This window comes from Prunus avium, chromosome 4, assembly GCF_965620075.1.
Source record: "Prunus avium chromosome 4, drPruAviu1.hap1.1, whole genome shotgun sequence".
NCBI lineage: Eukaryota > Viridiplantae > Streptophyta > Magnoliopsida > Rosales > Rosaceae > Prunus > Prunus avium.
The window spans coordinates 36,316,729-36,337,521 of NC_142287.1; the positions used below are offsets into that span (position 1 = coordinate 36,316,729).

At 38.3% G+C, this 20,793-nt stretch overlaps 4 protein-coding genes across 6 annotated transcripts; all 4 read left to right on the forward strand.

Moving 5' to 3' along the window:
• The first annotated feature begins 796 nt into the window (after positions 1-796).
• On the forward strand, positions 797-4,479 carry LOC110752870 (G-type lectin S-receptor-like serine/threonine-protein kinase At1g11410). Its single transcript, XM_021953626.2, has 7 exons — positions 797-2,306; positions 2,474-2,602; positions 2,837-2,982; positions 3,102-3,312; positions 3,442-3,679; positions 3,779-3,920; positions 4,017-4,479. Exons 1-7 carry the CDS (start codon positions 1,001-1,003, stop codon positions 4,317-4,319), a joined length of 2,475 nt encoding a protein of 824 aa, XP_021809318.2. The 5' UTR covers positions 797-1,000; the 3' UTR covers positions 4,320-4,479.
• A 417-nt stretch (positions 4,480-4,896) lies between these two features.
• Positions 4,897-8,631, forward strand: LOC110752872 (G-type lectin S-receptor-like serine/threonine-protein kinase At1g11410). Of its 3 annotated transcripts, none has more exons than XM_088252712.1 (7): positions 4,898-6,374; positions 6,556-6,684; positions 6,953-7,098; positions 7,208-7,418; positions 7,586-7,823; positions 7,926-8,035; positions 8,173-8,355. In XM_088252712.1, exons 1-7 carry the CDS (start codon positions 5,036-5,038, stop codon positions 8,214-8,216), a joined length of 2,217 nt encoding a protein of 738 aa, XP_088108838.1. In that variant the 5' UTR covers positions 4,898-5,035; the 3' UTR covers positions 8,217-8,355. The 3 variants fall into 3 exon arrangements, with proteins under 3 accessions (XP_088108839.1, XP_088108838.1, XP_021809321.2); XM_021953629.2 differs by having other exon boundaries at positions 4,900-6,374; positions 7,926-8,076; positions 8,173-8,631; XM_088252713.1 differs by lacking the exons at positions 7,586-7,823; positions 7,926-8,035 and having other exon boundaries at positions 4,897-6,374; positions 7,208-7,327; positions 8,173-8,631.
• A 1,904-nt stretch (positions 8,632-10,535) lies between these two features.
• On the forward strand, positions 10,536-14,680 carry LOC110762153 (G-type lectin S-receptor-like serine/threonine-protein kinase At1g11410). Its single transcript, XM_088252705.1, has 7 exons — positions 10,536-11,906; positions 12,446-12,571; positions 12,736-12,941; positions 13,034-13,244; positions 13,331-13,568; positions 13,645-13,798; positions 13,899-14,680. Exons 1-7 carry the CDS (start codon positions 10,541-10,543, stop codon positions 14,202-14,204), a joined length of 2,607 nt encoding a protein of 868 aa, XP_088108831.1. The 5' UTR covers positions 10,536-10,540; the 3' UTR covers positions 14,205-14,680.
• Positions 14,681-14,867: 187 nt separating this feature from the next.
• Positions 14,868-18,606, forward strand: LOC110752890 (G-type lectin S-receptor-like serine/threonine-protein kinase At1g11410). Its single transcript, XM_088252708.1, has 7 exons — positions 14,868-16,232; positions 16,536-16,664; positions 16,875-17,077; positions 17,209-17,419; positions 17,510-17,747; positions 17,886-18,036; positions 18,131-18,606. Exons 1-7 carry the CDS (start codon positions 14,939-14,941, stop codon positions 18,437-18,439), a joined length of 2,535 nt encoding a protein of 844 aa, XP_088108834.1. The 5' UTR covers positions 14,868-14,938; the 3' UTR covers positions 18,440-18,606.
• The last annotated feature ends 2,187 nt before the right edge of the window (positions 18,607-20,793 follow it).

Sequence of the window (20,793 nt, forward strand, 5' to 3'; positions counted from 1 at the left end):
GATTAATATATAAATATATATAAGTCAGTAATTTTGTTGGAATTGTAAGGAGGTGTGTGATGAGTGTTTGTGACGCTCTGATACCACTTGTTAGATTGTAGGGTGATTATGAGTGATGTTGTTATGATACCATTGTTGGTTTATGTGATGAAGGGGTTTAGGACAATAGTTGAACAAAGTGATTTTATTACATTAGAGGAGAATAGTACATAGCTTGGTGTACATAGGATTAGGCTAATTGGCCTTCTTCAACTAGAAGGTGTTTAGTGTTTAGTGTTTTGTGGCTATTGTTTAGTCATCATGCTCCATCGCCATAGTCTAGTAACATGAGTGTTCTTGCTCTAGAGAGTTCTTCCATCTTCAATTATCATTGTCTATCAGACATAGCCTTGATAATGTTCTCCACAACTCTAGGACCATACTTGTATTCATGATTCTTCTAGAACTGTGTAGAGAACACAAATGGGCATTATTTTTCAACAAATTTCTATGAAAATAGATTTAGAATCACCTAAATGTTTCAAAGAAAGGTCGTTTGGTTGAGTCATGCATGATTCCATGAAGACATGTGCAAAGCTGAGTTGTATATAAAAGTCTTGGCTGTGATATTTTGTAGCATCCCAGTTCCCCTGTTTTTCCCCTGCCTTAGTATAAAAAATATAACAACTGTCGTTGCAGTCAAATCTACATACATTTAAAAACATAAGCTAAAGCAGCAGCGGACCTTAGCGTCAATATAGCTTGAGGTGTACAATATTGAGTTAGAAAAGTAAACAAATGTCCCCACTCATAACACAAACATTAAAGAAAGGGCGTAAAGCTGCCATAGTGGACTTCCTAGTCTTCTTACATAGCCAGTCAATCCCAGAAAAGAGTGGTCAAATCGATGAGGTGTTGAAAGATCTTAGAGCCAGGCTGATTCTAACCAGCTGATAGGTGTTGAAGTTTCTTTAATCTTTGAATATAATCGAGTTACAGAGATAAATGTTCATGACAAAATATGTTCATGAAGTGTACAAAAGGTTTAGCCATTACAGCACTTGTTCAATTCGTTCTTCTTATCCAGTGCTGTAATTCGATAGATAGCATAACAACTGATCAAGCCATCAGAGATGGTGAAGTTCTAGTCTCTAATGGAGAAGTGTTTGAGCTTGGGTTCTTCAGACCTGGAAAATCCACCAACCACTATGTTGGGATTTGGTACAAGAAAGATGTAGAAAAAACAGTTGTATGGGTTGCAAACAGAGACAATCCTATCAATGACACCTCAGGGGTCCTATCAATTGGTGCACATGGAAACCTCATCCTCTACGCCAGAAACCAAACCAACATTCCTGTCTGGTCCACCAAATCCAATGTTTCAATCTCATCATCATCCACACCTGATCCTAAATACAAAGCTCAGCTCTTAGATACTGGAAACCTTGTTTTGGTTGAACAAGACAGCCAAAAGGTGACATGGCAAAGCTTTGACTACCCCACGGATACAATCCTTCCGCATATGAAACTTGGCCTTGACAAGCGAACAGGATTCAGCTGGTTCCTGACTTCCTGGAAATCCGAGGATGACCCGGGAACGGGGAATTACACCTATGCGATTGACCCAAATGGAGCTCCTCAGATTATCTTGTACAGTGGTAATGTTCGATACTGGAGGACTGGTAATTGGAATGGGATTAGGTGGTGGTGGGGTGACACACCGGTAGTGCTAGATACTAAAATCTTCAATGCCAGCTATGTGAACAATCAAGATGAGATCATCGTTACTTGGGGTGTCCTCAACTCATCCATCTCCACAAGAATCGTGGCAGCCCATTTGGGATCGATCGAACAATTTAACTGGTACGAACAAGACCTCAGATGGAATAATATCTGGTCTGGCCCCAGGGACAGATGTGATATTTATGGCAGGTGTGGAGCGTTTGGTTACTGTGACTCGGAGAGTCTCCGTGTGTTTGAGTGCAAATGCCTACCAGGGTTCCAACCCAAGTTGCCAGATGAATGGAACATGAGAAATGCATCGAGTGGCTGCGTGAGGAAGCTCGAGGCATGCAGGAACGGGGAAGGTTTCGTCAAGTTAGAAAAAGTGAAGATTCCTGATACATCGTGGGCACAGATAGATAGGAATTTGAGTTGGAAAGTATGTGAGCAGCAGTGCTTGAGAAATTGCTCTTGTTCGGCATACGCCATCAACAGCAATGAGAATATGATAGGGTGCATGGCATGGTATGGGAATTTAGTAGATACACGGGATTCTGCAGATGGGGGTCAAGACTTGTACATACGTGTGGATGCAGTTGAGTTAGGTATTCTTTCTTATTGACAACTTCTCTAACATAACACGGTTGGATTCTTACCATTCTCCTCCCTGAATCAAAACATTGTTGGATTCTTAACATTGCATATCTTTTGTTTCTCATCCATAGAAAATATTTGAGGGTTTTTCTTCTTCTTTTTTTGTTTCCCACATTAGCTGAATACACAAAGAAGTCCAAGGGGTTTCTTGCCAAAAAAGGGATGGTGCCGATTTTGGTAGTGTCTATTGCTGTGGTATTCTTCTTCATTTGCTTTGGATGTTGGTTTGCAAAGAGGAAGAGAAAAGGTAAGCAAACTTCCTACTCTTTTGCTTTTAACATCATGTGAGTCATCTGACATGTATCATTTCACTGCCAACATAATGGAATTTGGTGTTGAATAAATGCTGCAAAAAATACACAGATGAATTAAAAAAGGCCGAAACTTAATCCTAATCCCTATATAGTAAGCATTTTTTCTTTCAGTTGTATAGTTCAGTTTCTAGGCAACAAAATTAAAGTAATTTAATTCTGTTTTGAAGAATATCCAAGGGAAACAAAGAATGATGATAGTAGAAGAACACATCAAGACCTGACAATTTTTGACCTAAACAGCATAGTTGCTGCTACAAACAATTTCTCTATTGCTAACAAGCTTGGCGAAGGTGGATTTGGCCCGGTCTACAAGGTATGTGAAGCATGATAACTTCCTAATTAAACGTATCTCACAATTGCTTATTTTCATGACATTTCCAATACTGTTTTCAAATTTGAATCACTAAACTAAAGTCAGAATGGCAATTTCAGGGTCTTTTAGCTAATGGACAAGAGGTGGCTGTGAAAAGACTATCAAAGAATTCAGGGCAAGGTTTAGAACAATTTAAGAATGAGGTTATGTTGATAGCAAAACTTCAGCACAGGAACCTGGTGAGGCTCTTTGGTTGCTGCATTGATGCTGAAGAAAAGATGTTGATATATGAATGTTTGGCGAACAAAAGCTTGGACTTCTTCATATTTGGTACGTCTTTTCATAGATTAAATGAACTAAAGCATATATGAAGAATCAGTTACAGCAGAACTTGTAAATGTTAGCGTTTGCTTTCCCCAAGCTGCATGCTGAGATTGGATGTTTCATGTTTTGGACCAGATAAAAGCAGAAGCTCATTGTTGGACTGGAAAAAGCGTTTTGAGATTGTATTGGGAATAGCTCGAGGGGTCTTATATCTACATCAAGACTCAAGACTAAAAATTATCCACAGGGATTTAAAAGCTAGCAATGTCCTCTTGGATTCTACAATGAACCCAAAGATCTCAGATTTTGGAATGGCTAAAATGTTTGGGGAAGACCAAATCCAAGCAAATACAAACAGAGTGGTTGGAACATAGTAAGTATTTCACAGAGTGAATACACTTAGAAGCATAAGGTGATTATTATGAAACACTGAACTAGCTTACTAGTTTATCTCAATTTTCGCCGACTGCAGTGGCTACATGTCACCAGAATATGCAATGGAAGGGCGGTATTCAGAAAAATCTGATGTTTTCAGCTTCGGTGTTTTACTGCTAGAGATCATTAGTGGCAAAAGGAACACTAGTTATGATCCCTCCCCAAATTTGATTGGACAAGTAGGCAATTCAAACTATTTCTAAAATACATATGCAATGACTTACAAATCTTTACTTTCAAATCTTGTGCTAAACCGATCTTCTGAATTGCATCAGATTTGGGATATGTGGACAGAGGAGCAAGCATTAGGTATGGTTGATCCATCTTTGGGGGAGTCATATCCTGCTCATGAAGTTTCAAGATGCATCCAGATTGGGCTACTTTGCGTGCAAGAAAGTGCATCAGATAGGCCAACCATGTTGGAAATTATTTTCATGTTGGGTAATGAAACAACTCTTCCCTATCCCAAGAAACCTGCATTTATATTACAATCATCCAGCAAACTAAACTCAGCAGCATCAAAAGGATCAACTCCTTCTCTAAATGATGTAACGATGACGGTGCTCAAAGCACGCTAATGACATATATGTTGTACATCATATTCATTTTTTTCTTGTCTTACAGTTAAGTCTTATGTATTGCCATTTGTTATCAAACTTAAGACAATATTTTGTAATTGTTCCAACAAAAGTCATGGTTGTAATTGTTTAGTAGAATATGTTGCTTCCCCTGTGGTTATCCTGTTTTAGTACAAAATATATTGAAGACTTGTTCTAAGGTCGAAATTTATATTGGTTTGAAGTAAAAATAATAATCGTAATAATTGCGTATTGGTTGAACAAATTGACATTCTGAGTTGTATACAAAAGTTCACCCTAGCTCCCCTGTTTTTCCCGTCTTGAAACAGAGTATTTAAGAACTGTCAACAAACTCCAACACTCTCTTTCCTGTAATAATAATATAGACTCTGTCAATCCCATTAAAAAAATTTAAAAACCATTACAGTGTGAGAATGTCTCAGAGACTCCAAAGTTACTACAACGCCGTTTGGTTGACTCATGATTCCACAAAGCTGATTTGTATATTGGCTGTGATAGTTGGTAGCCATATTGAGCTAGAAAATAATATAAATGTCAAACAGCAAAAAAATAAAATAATAATGAGTGTAAAGCTGCCATAGTGGACTTCCTAGTCTTCTTATATACTCAGTCAATCCGAGAGTAGATTCCATAAATTATTGAAAGATCTTAGAGTTAGCAAATTCTGACCACATGATAGTTGTTGAAGTTTCTTAATGGACCATACTTCTTCTCTGGGGCTCAGTCGCATTTCATTACAAAATATGTTCATGAATTTTACGAAAGGTTTAATCGTTACAGCACTTGTTCAATTCGTTCTTCTTATCCGATGCTGTAATTCGATAGATAGCATAACAACTGATCAAGCCATTAGAGATGGTGAAGTTCTAGTCTCTAATGGAGAAGTGTTTGAGCTTGGTTTCTTCAGCCCTGGAAAATCCACCAACCGCTATGTTGGAATCTGGTACAAGAGAGATAAAGAAAAAACAGTTGTATGGGTTGCAAACAGAGACGATCCTATCAGTGAAACCTCAGGGGTCCTATCAATTGGTGCACATGGAAACCTCATCCTCTACGCCAGGAACCAAAGCAACATTACTATCTGGTCCACCAAATCCAATGTTTCAATCTCATCATCATCCACACCTGATCCTAAATACAAAGCTCAGCTCTTAGATACTGGAAACCTCGTTTTGGTTGAACAAGACAACCAAAAGGTAACATGGCAAAGCTTTGATTATCTCACTCATACAGTGCTCCCACTCATGAAACTTGGAATAAACAAGCGGACAGGATTCAACTGGTTCCTAACTTCCTGGAAATCCGAAGATGACCCGGGAACCGGGAGTTACACCTATGCGATTGACCCAAATGGAGCTCCTCAGATTATCTTGTACAATGGTAATGTTCGATACTGGAGGACTGGTAGGTGGTGGTGGAGTGACATACCGGTAGTCCTAGCTACTTCTTTCTCAAAATCTACCTTTTTGAACAATCAAGATGAGGTTACTGTTACTTGGGATCTTCTCAACTCATCTATCTCCACAAGAATTGTGGTAGACTATTCTGGAACGATCCAACAATTTAACTGGTATGAACAAGACCTTGGATGGAATCAAATCTGGTCTGGCCCCACGGACAAATGTGATTATTATGGCAGGTGTGGAGCGTTTGGTTACTGTGACTCGGAGAGTATCAACGTGTTTGAATGCAAATGCCTACCAGGGTTCCAACCCAAGTTGCCAGATGAATGGAACATGAGAAATGCATCTAGTGGCTGCGTGAGGAGGCTCAAGTCGTGCAAGAACGGGGAAGGTTTCATCAAGTTAGTAAAAGTGATGGTCCCTGATACATCGTGGGCACGGGTGGATATGAATTTGAGTAGGAAAGCATGTGAGCAGCAGTGCTTGAGGGATTGCTCTTGCTTGGCATACACCATCAGCAGCAATGCACCTATAATAGGGTGCATGACATGGTATGGGAAGTTAGTAGATACAAAGAAATTTGCAGATGGGGATCAAGACTTATACCTACGTGTAGATGCACTTGAGTTAGGTATTCTTTTTTATTGACAACTTCTCTAACATTTCTAAAACACAGTTTGATTCTTACCATTCTCCTCTCCTGAATCAAAGCAGAAGAAAAACGTTTTTATGTACTAACATTGCACATCTTTTATTTCTCATGCATAGTCAATATTTGAGGTTTTTCTTCTTCTTTTTGTTTCCCACATTAGCTGAGTACACAAAGAAGTCCAAGGGTTTTCTTGCCAAAAAAGGGATGCAGCCAATTTTGGTAGCGTCTATTGCTATGATATCCTTCTTCATTTGCTTTGGATGTTGGTGTTCAAAGAGGACGAGAAAAAGTAAGCAAACTTCCTAATCGTTTTCTTTTAATATCAAGTGAGTCATATGACATGTATGGTTTCACTGCCAGCATCATAGAATTTGGTGTAGAATAAGTGCTGCAAAGAATACACACATGAACTAGAATAGGTTGAGTTGAGACCAAAATGTGAATTAACTTAACTCTTAATCTTTATATAGTAATTGCAGTTACCCAGTATGCATTTTTCCTTTCTGTTGTATAGTTTGTTTTCTAGACAAAATAATTAAAGTAATTCTATTTTAAAGAATATCCCTGGGAAAGGAAGAATGATGATGACAGTAGAACACATCAAGACCTGACACTTTTTAACCTAAAAAGCATAGTTGCTGCTACAAACAATTTCTCTGCTGCTAACAAGCTCGGCGAAGGTGGATTTGGCCCAGTCTATAAGGTATGTGAAACATGATAGCTTTGTAATTAAATTGATCTCTGAATTGCTTATTTCATAGTTTTCATTACTGTTTTAAATCACTAAACTAAAGTCAGGATGACAATTTCAGGGTCTATTAGCTAATGGACAAGAGGTGGCTGTGAAAAGACTATCAAAGAATTCGGGGCAAGGTCTAGAACAATTTAAGAATGAGGTTATGTTGATAGCAAAACTTCAGCACAGGAACCTGGTGAGGCTTTTTGGTTGCTGCATTCATACAAAAGAGAAGATGTTGATTTATGAATACTTGACAAACAAAAGCTTGGACTTCTTCATATTTGGTATACTTTTCAATTCACGAGTAGCCATTGTTGTAATTTGATAAACAATGCTTCTCATAACTTAGATGAACTAAACTATAAATTATTACAACAGAACTTGTACATGTTAGCTTGTGCTTAATTTCCCAACTCTGCATACTGACTGGAGGTTTCATGTTTTGGGTCAGATAAAAGGAGAAGCTCGTTGTTAGACTGGAAAATACGTTTTGAAATTATATTTGGAATCGCTCGAGGTGTCTTATATCTTCATCAAGACTCTAGACTAAAAATTATCCACAGGGATTTAAAAGCTAGCAATGTCCTCTTGGATTCTACTATGAACCCAAAGATCTCAGATTTTGGACTGGCTAAAATGTTTGGCGAAGACCAAACGCAAGCAAAAACCAACCGAGTGGTTGGAACATAGTAAGTATTTCAAAGTACACAAACTTAGAAGCATATGGTGATTATGAAATGGAAGCATATTGCACTAGCTCAAGAGTTTATCTCATTTTTGCCTGAGTACAGTGGCTACATGTCGCCAGAATATGCAATGGAAGGGCGATATTCAGAAAAATCTGATGTTTTTAGCTTCGGTGTTTTACTGCTAGAGATCATTAGTGGCAAAAGGAACACTAGTTATGATAACCAAACTCCCTCCCCAAATTTGATTGGACAAGTAGGCAATTCAAAGTATTTCTAAATACATATGCAATGACTTACATATTATTACTTTCGAATCTTTACACTAAACTGATCTTCTGAATTGCATCAGATTTGGGATATGTGGACAGAGGAGCAGGCATCAGGTATGGTTGATCCATCCTTGGGGGAGTCATATCCTGCAGATGAGGTTTCAAGATGCATCCAGATTGGGCTACTTTGCGTGCAAGAAAGTGCATCAGATAGGCCAACCATGTCAGAAATTATTTTCATGTTGGGTAATGAAACAGCTCTTCCCTCTCCCAAGAAACCTGCATTTATTTTACAATCCAGCAATCCAAACTCAACAGCATCAAAAGGATCAACTCCTTCTCTAAATGACGTAACGATAACTATGCTCGAAGCACGCTAATGACTTATATGTTGTACATCCTAGTCATTTATATTAAAGTTAAGTCTTATTTATTGTTATTTGTTATCAAACTTAAGACAAAATTTAGTAAATCTTCCAACTAAAATCTTGGTTGTAATTGTTTGGTAAGATATTTGATTCCCCTGTTATCCTGTTTTAGTACAAAACATCTCGAGGACTTCTTCTATGGTCGAAAGAACGTATATTGGTTTGAACTGAAAAACAAAAAATCTGCTTATTGTTTTGACTCATAAAGAAGATATGTGCAAAGCTGAGGAACAAATTGACATCCTGAGAAGTATACGAAAGTACAACCTAGTTCCCCTGTTTTTCCTTTGTCTTAGTACAGAGTATTTAAGAACTGTCCCTGCAAGTTGCAATCATCTGCACTGATACCGTTGTTGGTTTATGTGGTGAAGGGGTTAAGGACAATAGACAATAGTTGAAACAAAGTAATTTTATTATATTGGAGGAGAATAGTACATAGCTTGGTGTAGGCTAATTGGCCTCCTTAATTTTTTGGCTTATTGGTCATCACACTTGATTTAGATTAGTTTTGGGCTATTTGGCCCTTCACTTAGATTGGTGAGCTTATTGGCTCCCTTAGTTGGGAGTTCTCTTGGTTAACTCCCAACCTCTTCACTTGAATAATTACATTGGATGGCTTGATGCCTATTTATAGTTGTTCCTAACCGACATAGCCCAAGTACGTGGTCTCTTACTCCAGCCACAAGTACGTGGCTTTGCCTAGAAACTTCTATATTTTTGTGGCTATTGTCTAGCCATCATGCTCCACCTCCTTATACTTTTCTCCACAACTCTAGATTCTTCTAGAACCTTTTGGATCTTTTTGTCACAAATGGGCATTAGTATTTTCAACAACACCTATGTGACTGACCCAAATGGAGTTCCTCAGATGGTCTTGTACAATGGTAATGTTCCATACTAGAGGACTGGTAACTGGAAGGGGATTAGGTGGTGGTGGAGTGACGTACCGGTAGTGCTAGATACTTCTTCTATCTTCAATTCCAGCAATGTGAACGATCATGACGAGATCACTATTACTTGGAGTGTTCTCAACTCATCCATATCCTCAAGAGTTGTGATAGACAATTCTGGATCGATCCAACAATTTATTAACTGGTATGAACAAGGCCTTGGATGGAATCAAATCTGGTCTGGTCCATCATATTCATTTTTTTCTTGTCTTTCAGTTGAGTCTTATGTATTGCCATTTGTTATCAAACTTAAGAAAATGTTTTGTAATTGTTCCAACAAAAGTCTCGGTTGTAATTGTTTAGTAGAATATGTTGCTTCCCCTGTGGTTATCCTGTTTTAGTACAAAACATATTGAAGACTTGTTCTAAGGTCGAAATTTATATTGGTTTGAAGTGAAAATAATAATAATAATAATTGAATATTGGTTTGACTCGTGAAGAAGACTTGTGCAAATATGAGGAACAAATTGACATTCTGAATTGTATACAAAAGTTCACCCTAGCTCCCCTGTCTTGGAACAGAGTATTTAACAACTGTCAACATGAACGTTGACAATATTGTAAAGCTGGCATAGTGGACTTCTCTTTCCTGTAATAATAATATAGACTGTGTCAATCCCATTAAAAAAATTTAATAACCATTGCAGTGTGAGAATGTCTTAGAGACTCCAAAGTTACTACAACACCGTTTGGTTGACTCGTGATTCCACAAAGCTGATTTGTATATTGGCTGTGATATTTGGTAGCAATATTGAGCTTGAAAATAATATAAATGTCAAACAGAAAAAAAATAAAATAATAATGAGTGTAAAGCTACCATAGTGGACTTCCTAGTCTTCTGATATAGTCAGCCAATCCGAGAGTAGATTCATAAATTATCGAAAGATCTTAGAGTTAGCAAATTCTGACCACATGATAGTTGTTGAAGTTTCTTACACCTTTTCTACGAGCCCTTGGTTGACCGCTGCGTTGAAAACAAATCCAACCTTTTTCCTCTTGGTTTCTTCCATTAAAAAGGAGTTAATAACCAATGAGAAAGGAAAGCTAACCCTCTGTTTCTTCGGTTAGCCATGAACTATACTACTAGATGGTTTTCCATGAATACCATACTAGTAATGCTCATCTTCCTTGTAGTAATTCTCCCGCCTTCCACTACCATTACCATTGGATCCATAAAGCCAAACCAACCCATGAGAGATGGCGATGTTCTTCTCTCTAGCACTAAAATCTTTGCACTTGGGTTTTTCAGCCCACCCAATTCTCGTAACCGGTATGTTGGAGTTTGGTATTACAAAATTCCAAACCAAACCATTGTCTGGGTTGCAAACAGAGACCACCCCATAATTCCTGTCACTGATAATATTAATGATGCCTCTGGAATTGGACTTGTAGCTGTACACCGAGATGGAGGCCTTGTCATCTATGATGGGAAGGATCAAAATACCCCTCGTTGGTCTGCTAATGTTTCAGCCTCTTCTTCGCCGAACAATTCCATGACATTGACAGCCAAGCTTTTGGATACAGGAAATCTTGTTTTGCTTGAGGAAGACAATGGTGTTAGCCCAAGGGTGCTGTGGCAAGGCTTTGATTATCCCTCCAACACAATACTTCCGTCCATGAAAATTGGGCTGAACCGGCGGTCTGGGTTAAACCGGTTCCTAACGTCTTGGAAGTCCCCAGACGACCCGGGAACTGGGAACTACACATACGGGATTGACTCCAGTAGTTTGCCACAGCTGATTGTTTACAAGGATGGAGCTCCGCTGTGGCGGAAAGGATCTTGGTTGGGGCAGAGATGGGGCGGTTACCACTACGACCCCGCGTTTCGGGGCATCTTCAATTCCAGTTTCGAGAACAATCCAGATGAGACATCGATTATGAACATCGTCAATGATCCAACCTACTCGTTGTCAAGGACAACGCTACTAGAATCAGGGATCTTGGTATCCATGCTGTGGAATGATCGACAAAATCACTGGCTCACAATTTGGTCTGATAAAGCTGGGGAGCAGTGTGAAAAAAACTACGGAAACTGTGGGCCAAATGGTAATTGCGACCCAAGTCATTCTGAGGACTTCCAGTGTGGCTGCCTGCCCGGGTTTGAAATCAAGTCGGAGTATGAGTGGAGGTATTTCAATGGGTCGGGTGGGTGCGTCAGAAAAAGGGGAACATCCACGTGTGGGAACAGGGAAGGGTTCGTGAAGGTGGAACGTGTGAAGATACCAGACTCGTCCTCGGCGCGTGTGAACATGAGTTTGAGCTTCAAAGCGTGCAAGAAAGAATGCTCAAGGGATTGTTCTTGCATGGCTTACACCGGTGAGAATAAGGCCAAGGGTGGAATTGGGTGCGTGACATGGCATGGAGATTTGATGGACACGAGGACTTATTCGGATCTGGGTCTAGATTTATATGTACGAGTTGATGCAATTACCTTAGGTACCTCTTTATCCTTTTTTTAAAGAGAAGGGTGAGTATTTTATTGATAAAGGATAAGTAATAAGTATAAAAATTGGACTATGTTGTCAGGAATTAGGGTTTAGGGTTTAGGGGAGTTTTTTTACATGTATAGGCTCAATCATCGGTCTAACTACGTAGCCTTACCCTGTCAACCACAAGCGGGAGAAGGAACTTTACCTTTGATAGAGTATCCCCCGTCCCCCTAAGATCATGCTCGAAACTATTAGGATGGTGAACAATTGACCGTAGCATAACTAGTTCATCTTAAAGATTGACTTTTTAGAACCCTTTTACGCGATTAATGATCATAGTTATTCAAGAGCTAATCGCGTGAAATAAATATTATAAATTATATTTTATTTGATAAATGATGTGCAGAAACTCTTTACTTTAGGATCACCCATGCCAGGCTACTCAGTTCAACAAGTGCATCCATCTCATATAACTTTAAAAATTCCGTAGTGACCAAAATTGTTAGATGCCTAATCATAAGCTGATTGGATTTTATTTGGTTTTAGGTGAGTATGCAAAGAAGTCAAATAGTTCTCTTAGCAAAAAGGGGAAGATAGCAATTTCACTACTGGCTCCAGTGCTCCTCCTTGTAGTTTTCTTTTGGTATTGCACGGTAAGGAGGAAGAAAAAAGGTAAACATCCATTCTCTGATTTCCCTTCTATCCATTAAGATATGAAAATGATTCAGTTGTTATTGTCTCATAAACATAAGTTTATGAAAATGATTCAGTTGTTACTGAGTTCTCACATTGTTCATGGCGAAAAGGCTATGCTATAAGACTGTATTTAATGGCAGGTAAACAAAGACAACATAAGTTTGCACTTAGACTTGCTACAGGGTCAGCCTACTTGGAAGACTCTTCTGTAGATGTTGATGAAATTGATGAAAGTAGAATAAACTCAGATTTACCATTCTTTGATCTACCAACCATAACAGCAGCCACCAACAATTTCTCCGTCGAAAACAAGCTTGGAAAAGGCGGTTTTGGCTCAGTCTATAAGGTACGTATAGTTGATTATTTCTAATATCAGTCAAATTTTGATGTGCATATGCATCACTTTTTACTCCTTTTAGATTATATACGTACTTTCAGGGTGTGCTTTATAATGGAAAGGAAGTAGCAGTGAAAAGACTATCGAAGCATTCTGGTCAAGGAGTTGAAGAGTTTAAGAATGAAGTTGTACTAATCGCAAAACTCCAACACCGGAACCTTGTGAGGATCTTAGGTTGCTGCATTCAAGATGAAGAGAAGATGCTAATCTATGAATACTTGCCAAACAAGAGTTTGGACTTTTTCATTTTTAGTAAGTATTATTCTTCATGCTTTTATAATGTCACTTAAAGAACTGAGCAAGCAAGAATGTAGTCTTAACTTTCTTACTTTTCCCAGATGAGACAAACAAAGCACTTTTAGATTGGACAAGAAGATTTGAGATTATTTGTGGGATTGCTAGAGGGGTCTTATATCTTCATCAAGATTCAAGATTGAGGATCATCCATAGAGACCTAAAGGCCAGCAACATTTTGCTGGATTCTGCTATGAACCCCAAAATTGCAGATTTTGGCTTGGCAAGAATATTTGGAAGAGACCAAAATGAAGCGAGTACAAATCGTGTGGTCGGAACATAGTAAGTTTCCTCCGAAAGCACTACAAACTCTGTACGTTAAGCTTGATAATCACTTTTGTTTTTACTGTTACTGTAGTGGTTATATGTCACCAGAGTATGCAATGGAAGGACTGTTCTCAGTAAAGTCTGATGTATATAGTTTTGGCGTTTTACAACTAGAAATCATTACTGGCAGAAAAAATTCTGGTTACTACCACGAGAAATATCCCGACTCGAATTTGGTTGGCCATGTAAGTTTACTGTAGCCTATTTGCAAAGCAATGATTTTTCCAGTAGCTTATCCTTTACTTGTTCATGCTAACTAACTTGATTATGTAATATCCTATTTAGGTTTGGAACTTGTGGAGAGAAGGTAAAGTCTTGGAAATCGTTGATTCTTCTCTGGCTCAAGCAAACCATGTGAATGAAGTTGTGAGATGCATTCAAATTGCCCTCTTGTGTGTGCAAGAGTATGCCACTGACCGGCCAACCATGTCAGCAGTTGTTTTCATGCTAGGTAATGACACAGAAGTACCTTCACCAAAACAACCTGCATTTTTATTAAAGAGAAGTTATAACAGTGTAGACCCATCAACCAGCAATGAAGGCGCCAATTCTATAAATTATGTGACATGTACACAAGTAGAAGCTCGGTAAAGGCCTAGGATCCAAAATGTCAGGGGTGAGCACTGTCCGGATTTAAAAATAATGTTACCCGTTAAGCTACCTACAGCAGCTTGCAAAAGATTATTTACAACATAATCTAATTTGTTGCTGTGTGAAAGGGCCAACCCAAATTGGTTTGTTGATGCAAATGCTACTCCCTAAGCTTGCAAAAGTATCATATTTTTAAAATAAGAAAATATAGAAAAAAGTTTGTTTAAAACAACAATTTTCAATTTTCTTTATCAGTTGACGTGTGGGGCAAGTTAGAATTATTGGTCTCACGATATATTTTCGACCATTGAAAATTGCTGAACATAAAGACTTGAAAAGTCTCAAGTGCAATCTGTGAGCAAGATTTTCCTTTGTATAAGCTACAAACTTGGACATAAGAACCCAATAACTACACAGCTACTGAAGATCGCATTCACGCGTTCTCTGTTAACAAAGCTTTCAAATTTACATTTTGCAACACGTTTCTAAGTTGCCAAAGGAAGAAAAACTCCACCCAATAACTACACAGCTAGTTAAGATTCTGGTTGAGTGTCTATGTCATGCTCTCTTTTTACAACCACTCCCAGGTGGACCTCTGTGTGTTTAAAATCTCAGCTACCCTCTACCTCTAGCGTATCAATTTCAGCTTTATTAAATAAAAAAATTAAAAATAAAAATAAAAATCTCATATTTATTTCCCATTGCAATCAAAATCATCACTGAGAAAACCAACCATGGACTTTACAAAATGGTGTAGGACTATGATCACCCATATATTGCTCATCTTCCTTGTTCTTCTCCCTTCTTGCATTTTTTCCCTTGACACCATTACGCCAAACCAACCCCTCAGAGACGGCGACGTTTTGGTGTCTAGCAAGAAAATCTTTGCACTTGGGTTCTTTAGTCCCGGCAATTCTCAGAAACGCTATGTTGGAGTTTGGTACAACAAAGTTCCAGAGCAAACCATCGTCTGGGTTGCAAACAGAGACAACCCTGTCACTGATACCTCTGGCCTCCTAGCCATTAACAGCCATGGCGGCCTTGTCATCTACTGGAAGAACCAAAGCAGCCCTCTTTGGTCCGCTAATGTCACAGTCTCTTCACCAAACAACTCCACAGCCAAGCTCTTGGATACAGGGAACCTTGTTTTGCTTGAAAACGGTAGCCAAACTCCTCTCTGGCAAGGCTTTGATTATCCCTCTAACACACTGCTCCCATTTATGAAACTTGGGCTGGACCGGCGGTCCAAGCTGAACCGGTTTCTCACATCCTGGAAGTCCAAAGATGACCCGGGAACTGGTACCTGTTCGTATGGGATTGACCCGAGTGGGTTTCCGCAGCTGTTTTTATACAAGGATCAAGCCCCGCGTTGGCGTGCCGGGGCATGGATCGGGGAGAGATGGAGCGGTGTGCCCAAAATGACAATTAATTTCATATTCAACGTCACTTTTGTGAACAATCAAGATGAGCTATCTGTCGTGTTTACTATCACGGATGAATCAATTTTCTCGCGGATGGTGCTTGATGAATTAGGAATCGTTGAACGATCCACGTGGCATAAGCAGGTGCACCAGTGGGTCAAGTTTTGGTCGGCCCCGGAACAGCAGTGTGATGAATATGGGAAGTGTGGTGCAAATAGCAATTGTGACCCGTCCAATGCGGAAAAGTTCGAGTGCACGTGCCTACCCGGTTTCGAACCCAAGCTGCTCCACGAATGGTATTTGCGAGACGGGTCGGGTGGGTGCGTGAGTACAGAAGGAGCGTCCCTTTGTCGAAACGGGGAAGGGTTCGTGAAGGTGCCACGTGTAAAGGCGCCTAACTCGTCGGCAGCACGTGTGAACTTGAGTATGGGTCTGGAAGCGTGCGAAGCAGAGTGCTTGAGGAATTGTTCTTGCATGGCGTACTCAAATGCAGATGAAAGAAAGGGAGGGATCGGGTGCGTGACATGGCACGGGGACTTGGTGGACACGAGCACTTATTCGAATGTGGGTCAAGATTTATATGTTCGAGTTAATGCAACTGTTTTAGGTATGGTTCCTTCATCAATTTATCTTCTTTCTCTGTTCAACAAACAAGTGTCAAATTTCTCAATAAGTTTGTAACTCAAGTGGTTAAGAGTAATTACTCTCGCACTCAAAGTTTTAAGTTCGAATCCCCCCTCTTTCAATATCGCTTATGTAAAAATAAAAATAAAAATAAAAACTAATGCCAAATTTCTATAGAATTTTTGGGATTTTCCATAAACACCAAAAATTGAGTTCCTAATCTTAAGTTAATTGGGTTTTATTTTAATTTCAATTTTCTCTCATTGGTCCTTTCGTATCTCTGCAGCACAATATGCAATGAAGTCAAATGGTTCTCTTGGCCATAAGGGGAAGCTGGCAGTTTCACTAGCATCTGGTCTAGTGTTCTTTCTCTTGTTCTGCATTGTGTTTTGGCTGGCAAAGAGGAAGATAAAAGGTAAACTAATTTACTTTCACTAATTCTAATTATTGTTTGTTAATGAGAAAAAGCTATAATTTAAAAGCTTTCTCATTGTGTAACTAGTTAACAACTTAACATACTGCATTCAGATTGTCTGAAATTCTTGGGGTCTTTATTTTCATTTTTGGAAATGATTGGAGCTTCACAAACTGTGTTAAGATCATCTGTTTCTGTACTTGATGGCAGGTAAGCGAAGACAAGATAAATTTTCGTTCAGTCTGGCCACAGCATCAACCTACTTGGAAGATTCTCCTGCTAGAACAGATCTTGGGGAAAGCAGAATAAAGTCAGACTTACCAATCTTTGAACTGCGTACCATAGCTGCAGCAACAAACAATTTCTCTTCCAATAACAAGCTTGGAGAAGGCGGTTTCGGCTCTGTGTATAAGGTCTTTTGATTTTCCCTCACATGATGTATGTGCATGCATCGATTTTACTCTTTTTGAATGTACAATGCAAGTGCATTATGAGGGACAGGACATCTGCACAATGAGTTAAATTTGGATTATGATGTGATCAGGGTGTGCTTTACAATGGGAAGGAAATAGCAGTGAAAAGACTAGCCAAGAATTCAGGCCAAGGAATTGAAGAGTTTAAGAATGAAGTTGTGCTGATTGCAAAACTCCAGCACCGAAACCTTGTCAGGATTTTAGGTTGCTGCGTTCAAGATGAAGAGAAGATGCTAATCTATGAATACTTACCTAACAGTAGTTTGGATTCTTTCATTTTTGGTACGTCTTCTTTTCGCTATTACATCTTTCACTGCCTCTTTAAAACTTGAATCAGGCATGAATGTAGTCTAATTTCCGACTTTTTATTAGATGAAGCAAAAAGGGCATTTTTAGATTGGCCAAAACGCCTTGAGATTATCTATGGGATTGCCAGAGGGATCTTATACCTTCATCAGGATTCGAGATTAAGAATCATCCATAGAGATCTAAAGGCCAGCAATGTTCTACTGGATTCTGCTATGAATCCTAAGATTTCAGATTTTGGCATGGCTAGAATATTTGGAGCAGAACAAATCGAAGCAAATACAAATCGTGTGGTTGGGACATAGTAAGTTTCCTTCACAATAAAAGATATCTTACCAATTTCCAGTACCCCTATTTGTTATAATGTCAATCCTATGTCGCAATGCCACAAACTGAAGGAGTACAAAATTTGATAACAAATTATGTTGCGTTTTGGCTGTAGTGGTTATATGTCACCGGAGTACGCAATGGAAGGACTGTTTTCGGTAAAGAGTGATGTATATAGCTTCGGAGTTTTACTGCTAGAAATCGTCAGTGGCAGAAAGAATACCGGTTACTACCATGATAATCCGGACTCAAATTTGGTTGGACATGTAAGCAAGCATACAAGTCTAGCTATTTGCAAGCCTAACTACTCTCTACTTATTGCCCCCAAACTTGATTAATTTGTAAGCTGTGTACTCTCAGGTCTGGGACTTGTGGAAAGAAGGTAGAGCCTCGGAAATCATTGACTCAACTTTGGGCGAATCGTACCCTGTCGATGAAGTTGTAAGATGCATTCAAATCGCGCTCTTGTGCGTGCAGGAGCACGCGACTAATCGTCCGACAATGTCTGGGGTTGTGTCCTTGCTGGGAAATAATGCAGCAGCTCCTTCACCAAGGCAACCTGGATTTTTGGTTAAGAGAAGTTATCATACTAGTGGAGACCCATCAGCCAGCACTGAAGGAGCTTACTCTGTAAATGATGTAACATGTACAGAAATAGAAGCTCGCTAATGAAGGGCCTAGGCTGCAAAATGTTGTACGTTATAAGCTAATTAGTACAAGTAGTAATGATAGCTTGAAGCTTATTAATTAGTAATTGTAATTAAGCTTTGATTAGTACGATTGAATGTAATTTAACTCATGGATCACGTTTTATCTCTTAATTTTTTATCACGTCAGTTGCTGTTGTTGGCGTCCCTTTCTCTTTTTCTCTTTTTTTCAAAAGCAAGAGGCTGAGAATTTTCAAGGTCCATCCATCACTCACTTTCTCCCATAATTTCTATGTTGGATTATCTAAATAATCCATGCCATCACTTTCTACTTGTTCAGCATGTCGCTTTCACCTCTTCTTTGGATTTCTCATCCTCTTTATCTTTTTTTGTTTTGCAATAACCTTCTTCATTTTTTGTATTAAAAACTTTAAATGGGATTATATTATGTTATTTTTAACTTTTGGGGCTATGCATAATATTATTTGTTAGGATTTACTTCTTCTTTTTTTTTTTCCTATATCTATAACGCTTTTTTTTTTTTTGGGCAAAGTTCTATAACGCTCTTAAATAATGGATTTTTTTCTTCTGTCTTTTCTTTTTTGTTTGAATGGGACTTAAAAGAAAAACTTCCATATTCATGTTGTATTGTCTCATTCTTCCTATCTCTCTCCTTCTTTGATAAGTGACATAAGAACATAAATAGAACGAAAGAATGCAACGAAAGTAAAGAATATTTCTCGAGACTATGAGAGCTTTTATTATACGAGGGGAATCTTTTTTTTTTACACACCACCAAACTAAATTATTCAAAAGGGCGGTGCATGCATGATTCTACTTCTACCATAATTATTTTATCCAATTTGGTTACTTAATGGAGAGTTATACCATAAAGAGTAATGCTACACTTATCATATTTTTATCTCGTATAATGTGACATGTCCATATTATATACCACATTAATTAAATCAATAAAGTATATTTTAATAAAGAAAATAAAAATATGTTAATCACATTAATTAGCTGATGTGGTATATACACATCAATTGCCATATCATGTAGTATAAAATTGTGATATACAAATGCGGTAAGACTAGTATTATTCATACCATAAATTTAAACTTTGACAAATGAAAGCCAAAAAGTCAAAAAAAATAAAATTAAAAAAGGAAGGACGTTGAGATTTGTTTTTCTCTACTTGATCAATCAAATATTGAAGTAAAAAAAAAAAAAAAACATTCAAATTTCTTCCCCCTCTTGATTAAAATTCAATGAAGTAGAGTTGGGTTTGAACATAAACAGATTCTTGAATGAATGCTTTGATAATTATGGCCCGATTTTTGTCGTTACCCTTGGATGGAAATTTAATTAGGCTTTTATCTTATGTGTCGTGTATAGTCAGCATCATCCATAGTTTGTTTGGGTTAATCTTCAAGGCACAATATTTAATTATGCATGCCCGTCACTTTCCTCATGACGTCCCTAATCTAATCTAATTAAATGTCGCAATTAAGCAATTGATGATTTAATAACGGTGAGATAACTTGTACGAGGCACACCTTGCATTAGAATATGGAAGGAAAACTTATAAAAAAAGCTCAAAGATCATCTTGATGACAAAATAAAAAAAACATATAATTAAGCACAGATTACGTCTCTTTCAACTTCGAAATATATCTTCTTCTTTTTCTTTTTTTTTCTGGCAACTGTGATGATATAACCAATTTATTAATTAAATTACTAAATAATTACGTTTAGACTTACTAGTGTTCACATTTTTTTTATACTTATGTTTATATGGAGGGGAATTTGAGGTTTATTTATTTATACTAGATTTTTAAACAAAATAAAATGGGTATGATTGCTTAGCACGTCCTGCTCAAATTGATCTATTGGAGGCTAAGTCAAACTTAATTGGAGGATTAGTCAAACTTAATTTGTGTGCTTCTGTGTCTTTATTTCTGGTGTGAAACCGGTGAGGGCTGTTCACTCACGTGACATAATCAAAAGGAAACACGTGTTTTCCAAGTAGGCAATATTTTTTGGCCCGCAAGATTGACTCTAACAGGGGCATTTAAGTCATTCCGTTAAAAGTAAAGGTTGGTGATTGATTCCATACGTCCGGACCAGGGTTACTGTAGAGGTTTCCCGTGACGGTGACTAAAACTAGAGAACCGTTAGAAACGAAGCAGAAATCTGATTTTCCCAAATCACCCCTCTGCGGCATCTGCTAAAGACATGACCTTTTCGGGTCATTCAGTAAAAAAAGCGGAGAGGGAATGATGACTTTCCTCCCTTTGAAAATTTGAAAAGAAGGCATGCGACACTCTTTGGTAAGCAACCGACACCAGCTCATGTTCTTCATAAATTTCCAAA

Excerpts from the sequence above, each read along its gene's own strand:
- LOC110752872 (XM_021953629.2), top strand. The coding sequence starts at position 5,036 with ATGGACCATACTTCTTCTCTGGGGCTCAGTCGCATTTCATTACAAAAT. Across the intron at positions 6,685-6,952 it reads TTCAAAGAGGACGAGAAAAA|AATATCCCTGGGAAAGGAAG; the intron begins GTAAGCAAACTT and ends TCTATTTTAAAG. Across the intron at positions 8,077-8,172 it reads CCCCAAATTTGATTGGACAA|ATTTGGGATATGTGGACAGA; the intron begins GTAGGCAATTCA and ends GAATTGCATCAG.
- LOC110752870 (XM_021953626.2), top strand. The coding sequence starts at position 1,001 with ATGTTCATGAAGTGTACAAAAGGTTTAGCCATTACAGCACTTGTTCAA. Across the intron at positions 2,307-2,473 it reads TGTGGATGCAGTTGAGTTAG|CTGAATACACAAAGAAGTCC; the intron begins GTATTCTTTCTT and ends TTCCCACATTAG. Across the intron at positions 3,680-3,778 it reads AACAGAGTGGTTGGAACATA|TGGCTACATGTCACCAGAAT; the intron begins GTAAGTATTTCA and ends CGCCGACTGCAG.
- LOC110752890 (XM_088252708.1), top strand. The coding sequence starts at position 14,939 with ATGGACTTTACAAAATGGTGTAGGACTATGATCACCCATATATTGCTC. Across the intron at positions 16,665-16,874 it reads GGCAAAGAGGAAGATAAAAG|GTAAGCGAAGACAAGATAAA; the intron begins GTAAACTAATTT and ends ACTTGATGGCAG. Across the intron at positions 17,420-17,509 it reads TTTGGATTCTTTCATTTTTG|ATGAAGCAAAAAGGGCATTT; the intron begins GTACGTCTTCTT and ends ACTTTTTATTAG.
- LOC110762153 (XM_088252705.1), top strand. The coding sequence starts at position 10,541 with ATGAACTATACTACTAGATGGTTTTCCATGAATACCATACTAGTAATG. Across the intron at positions 13,245-13,330 it reads TTTGGACTTTTTCATTTTTA|ATGAGACAAACAAAGCACTT; the intron begins GTAAGTATTATT and ends TACTTTTCCCAG. Across the intron at positions 13,799-13,898 it reads ACTCGAATTTGGTTGGCCAT|GTTTGGAACTTGTGGAGAGA; the intron begins GTAAGTTTACTG and ends TATCCTATTTAG.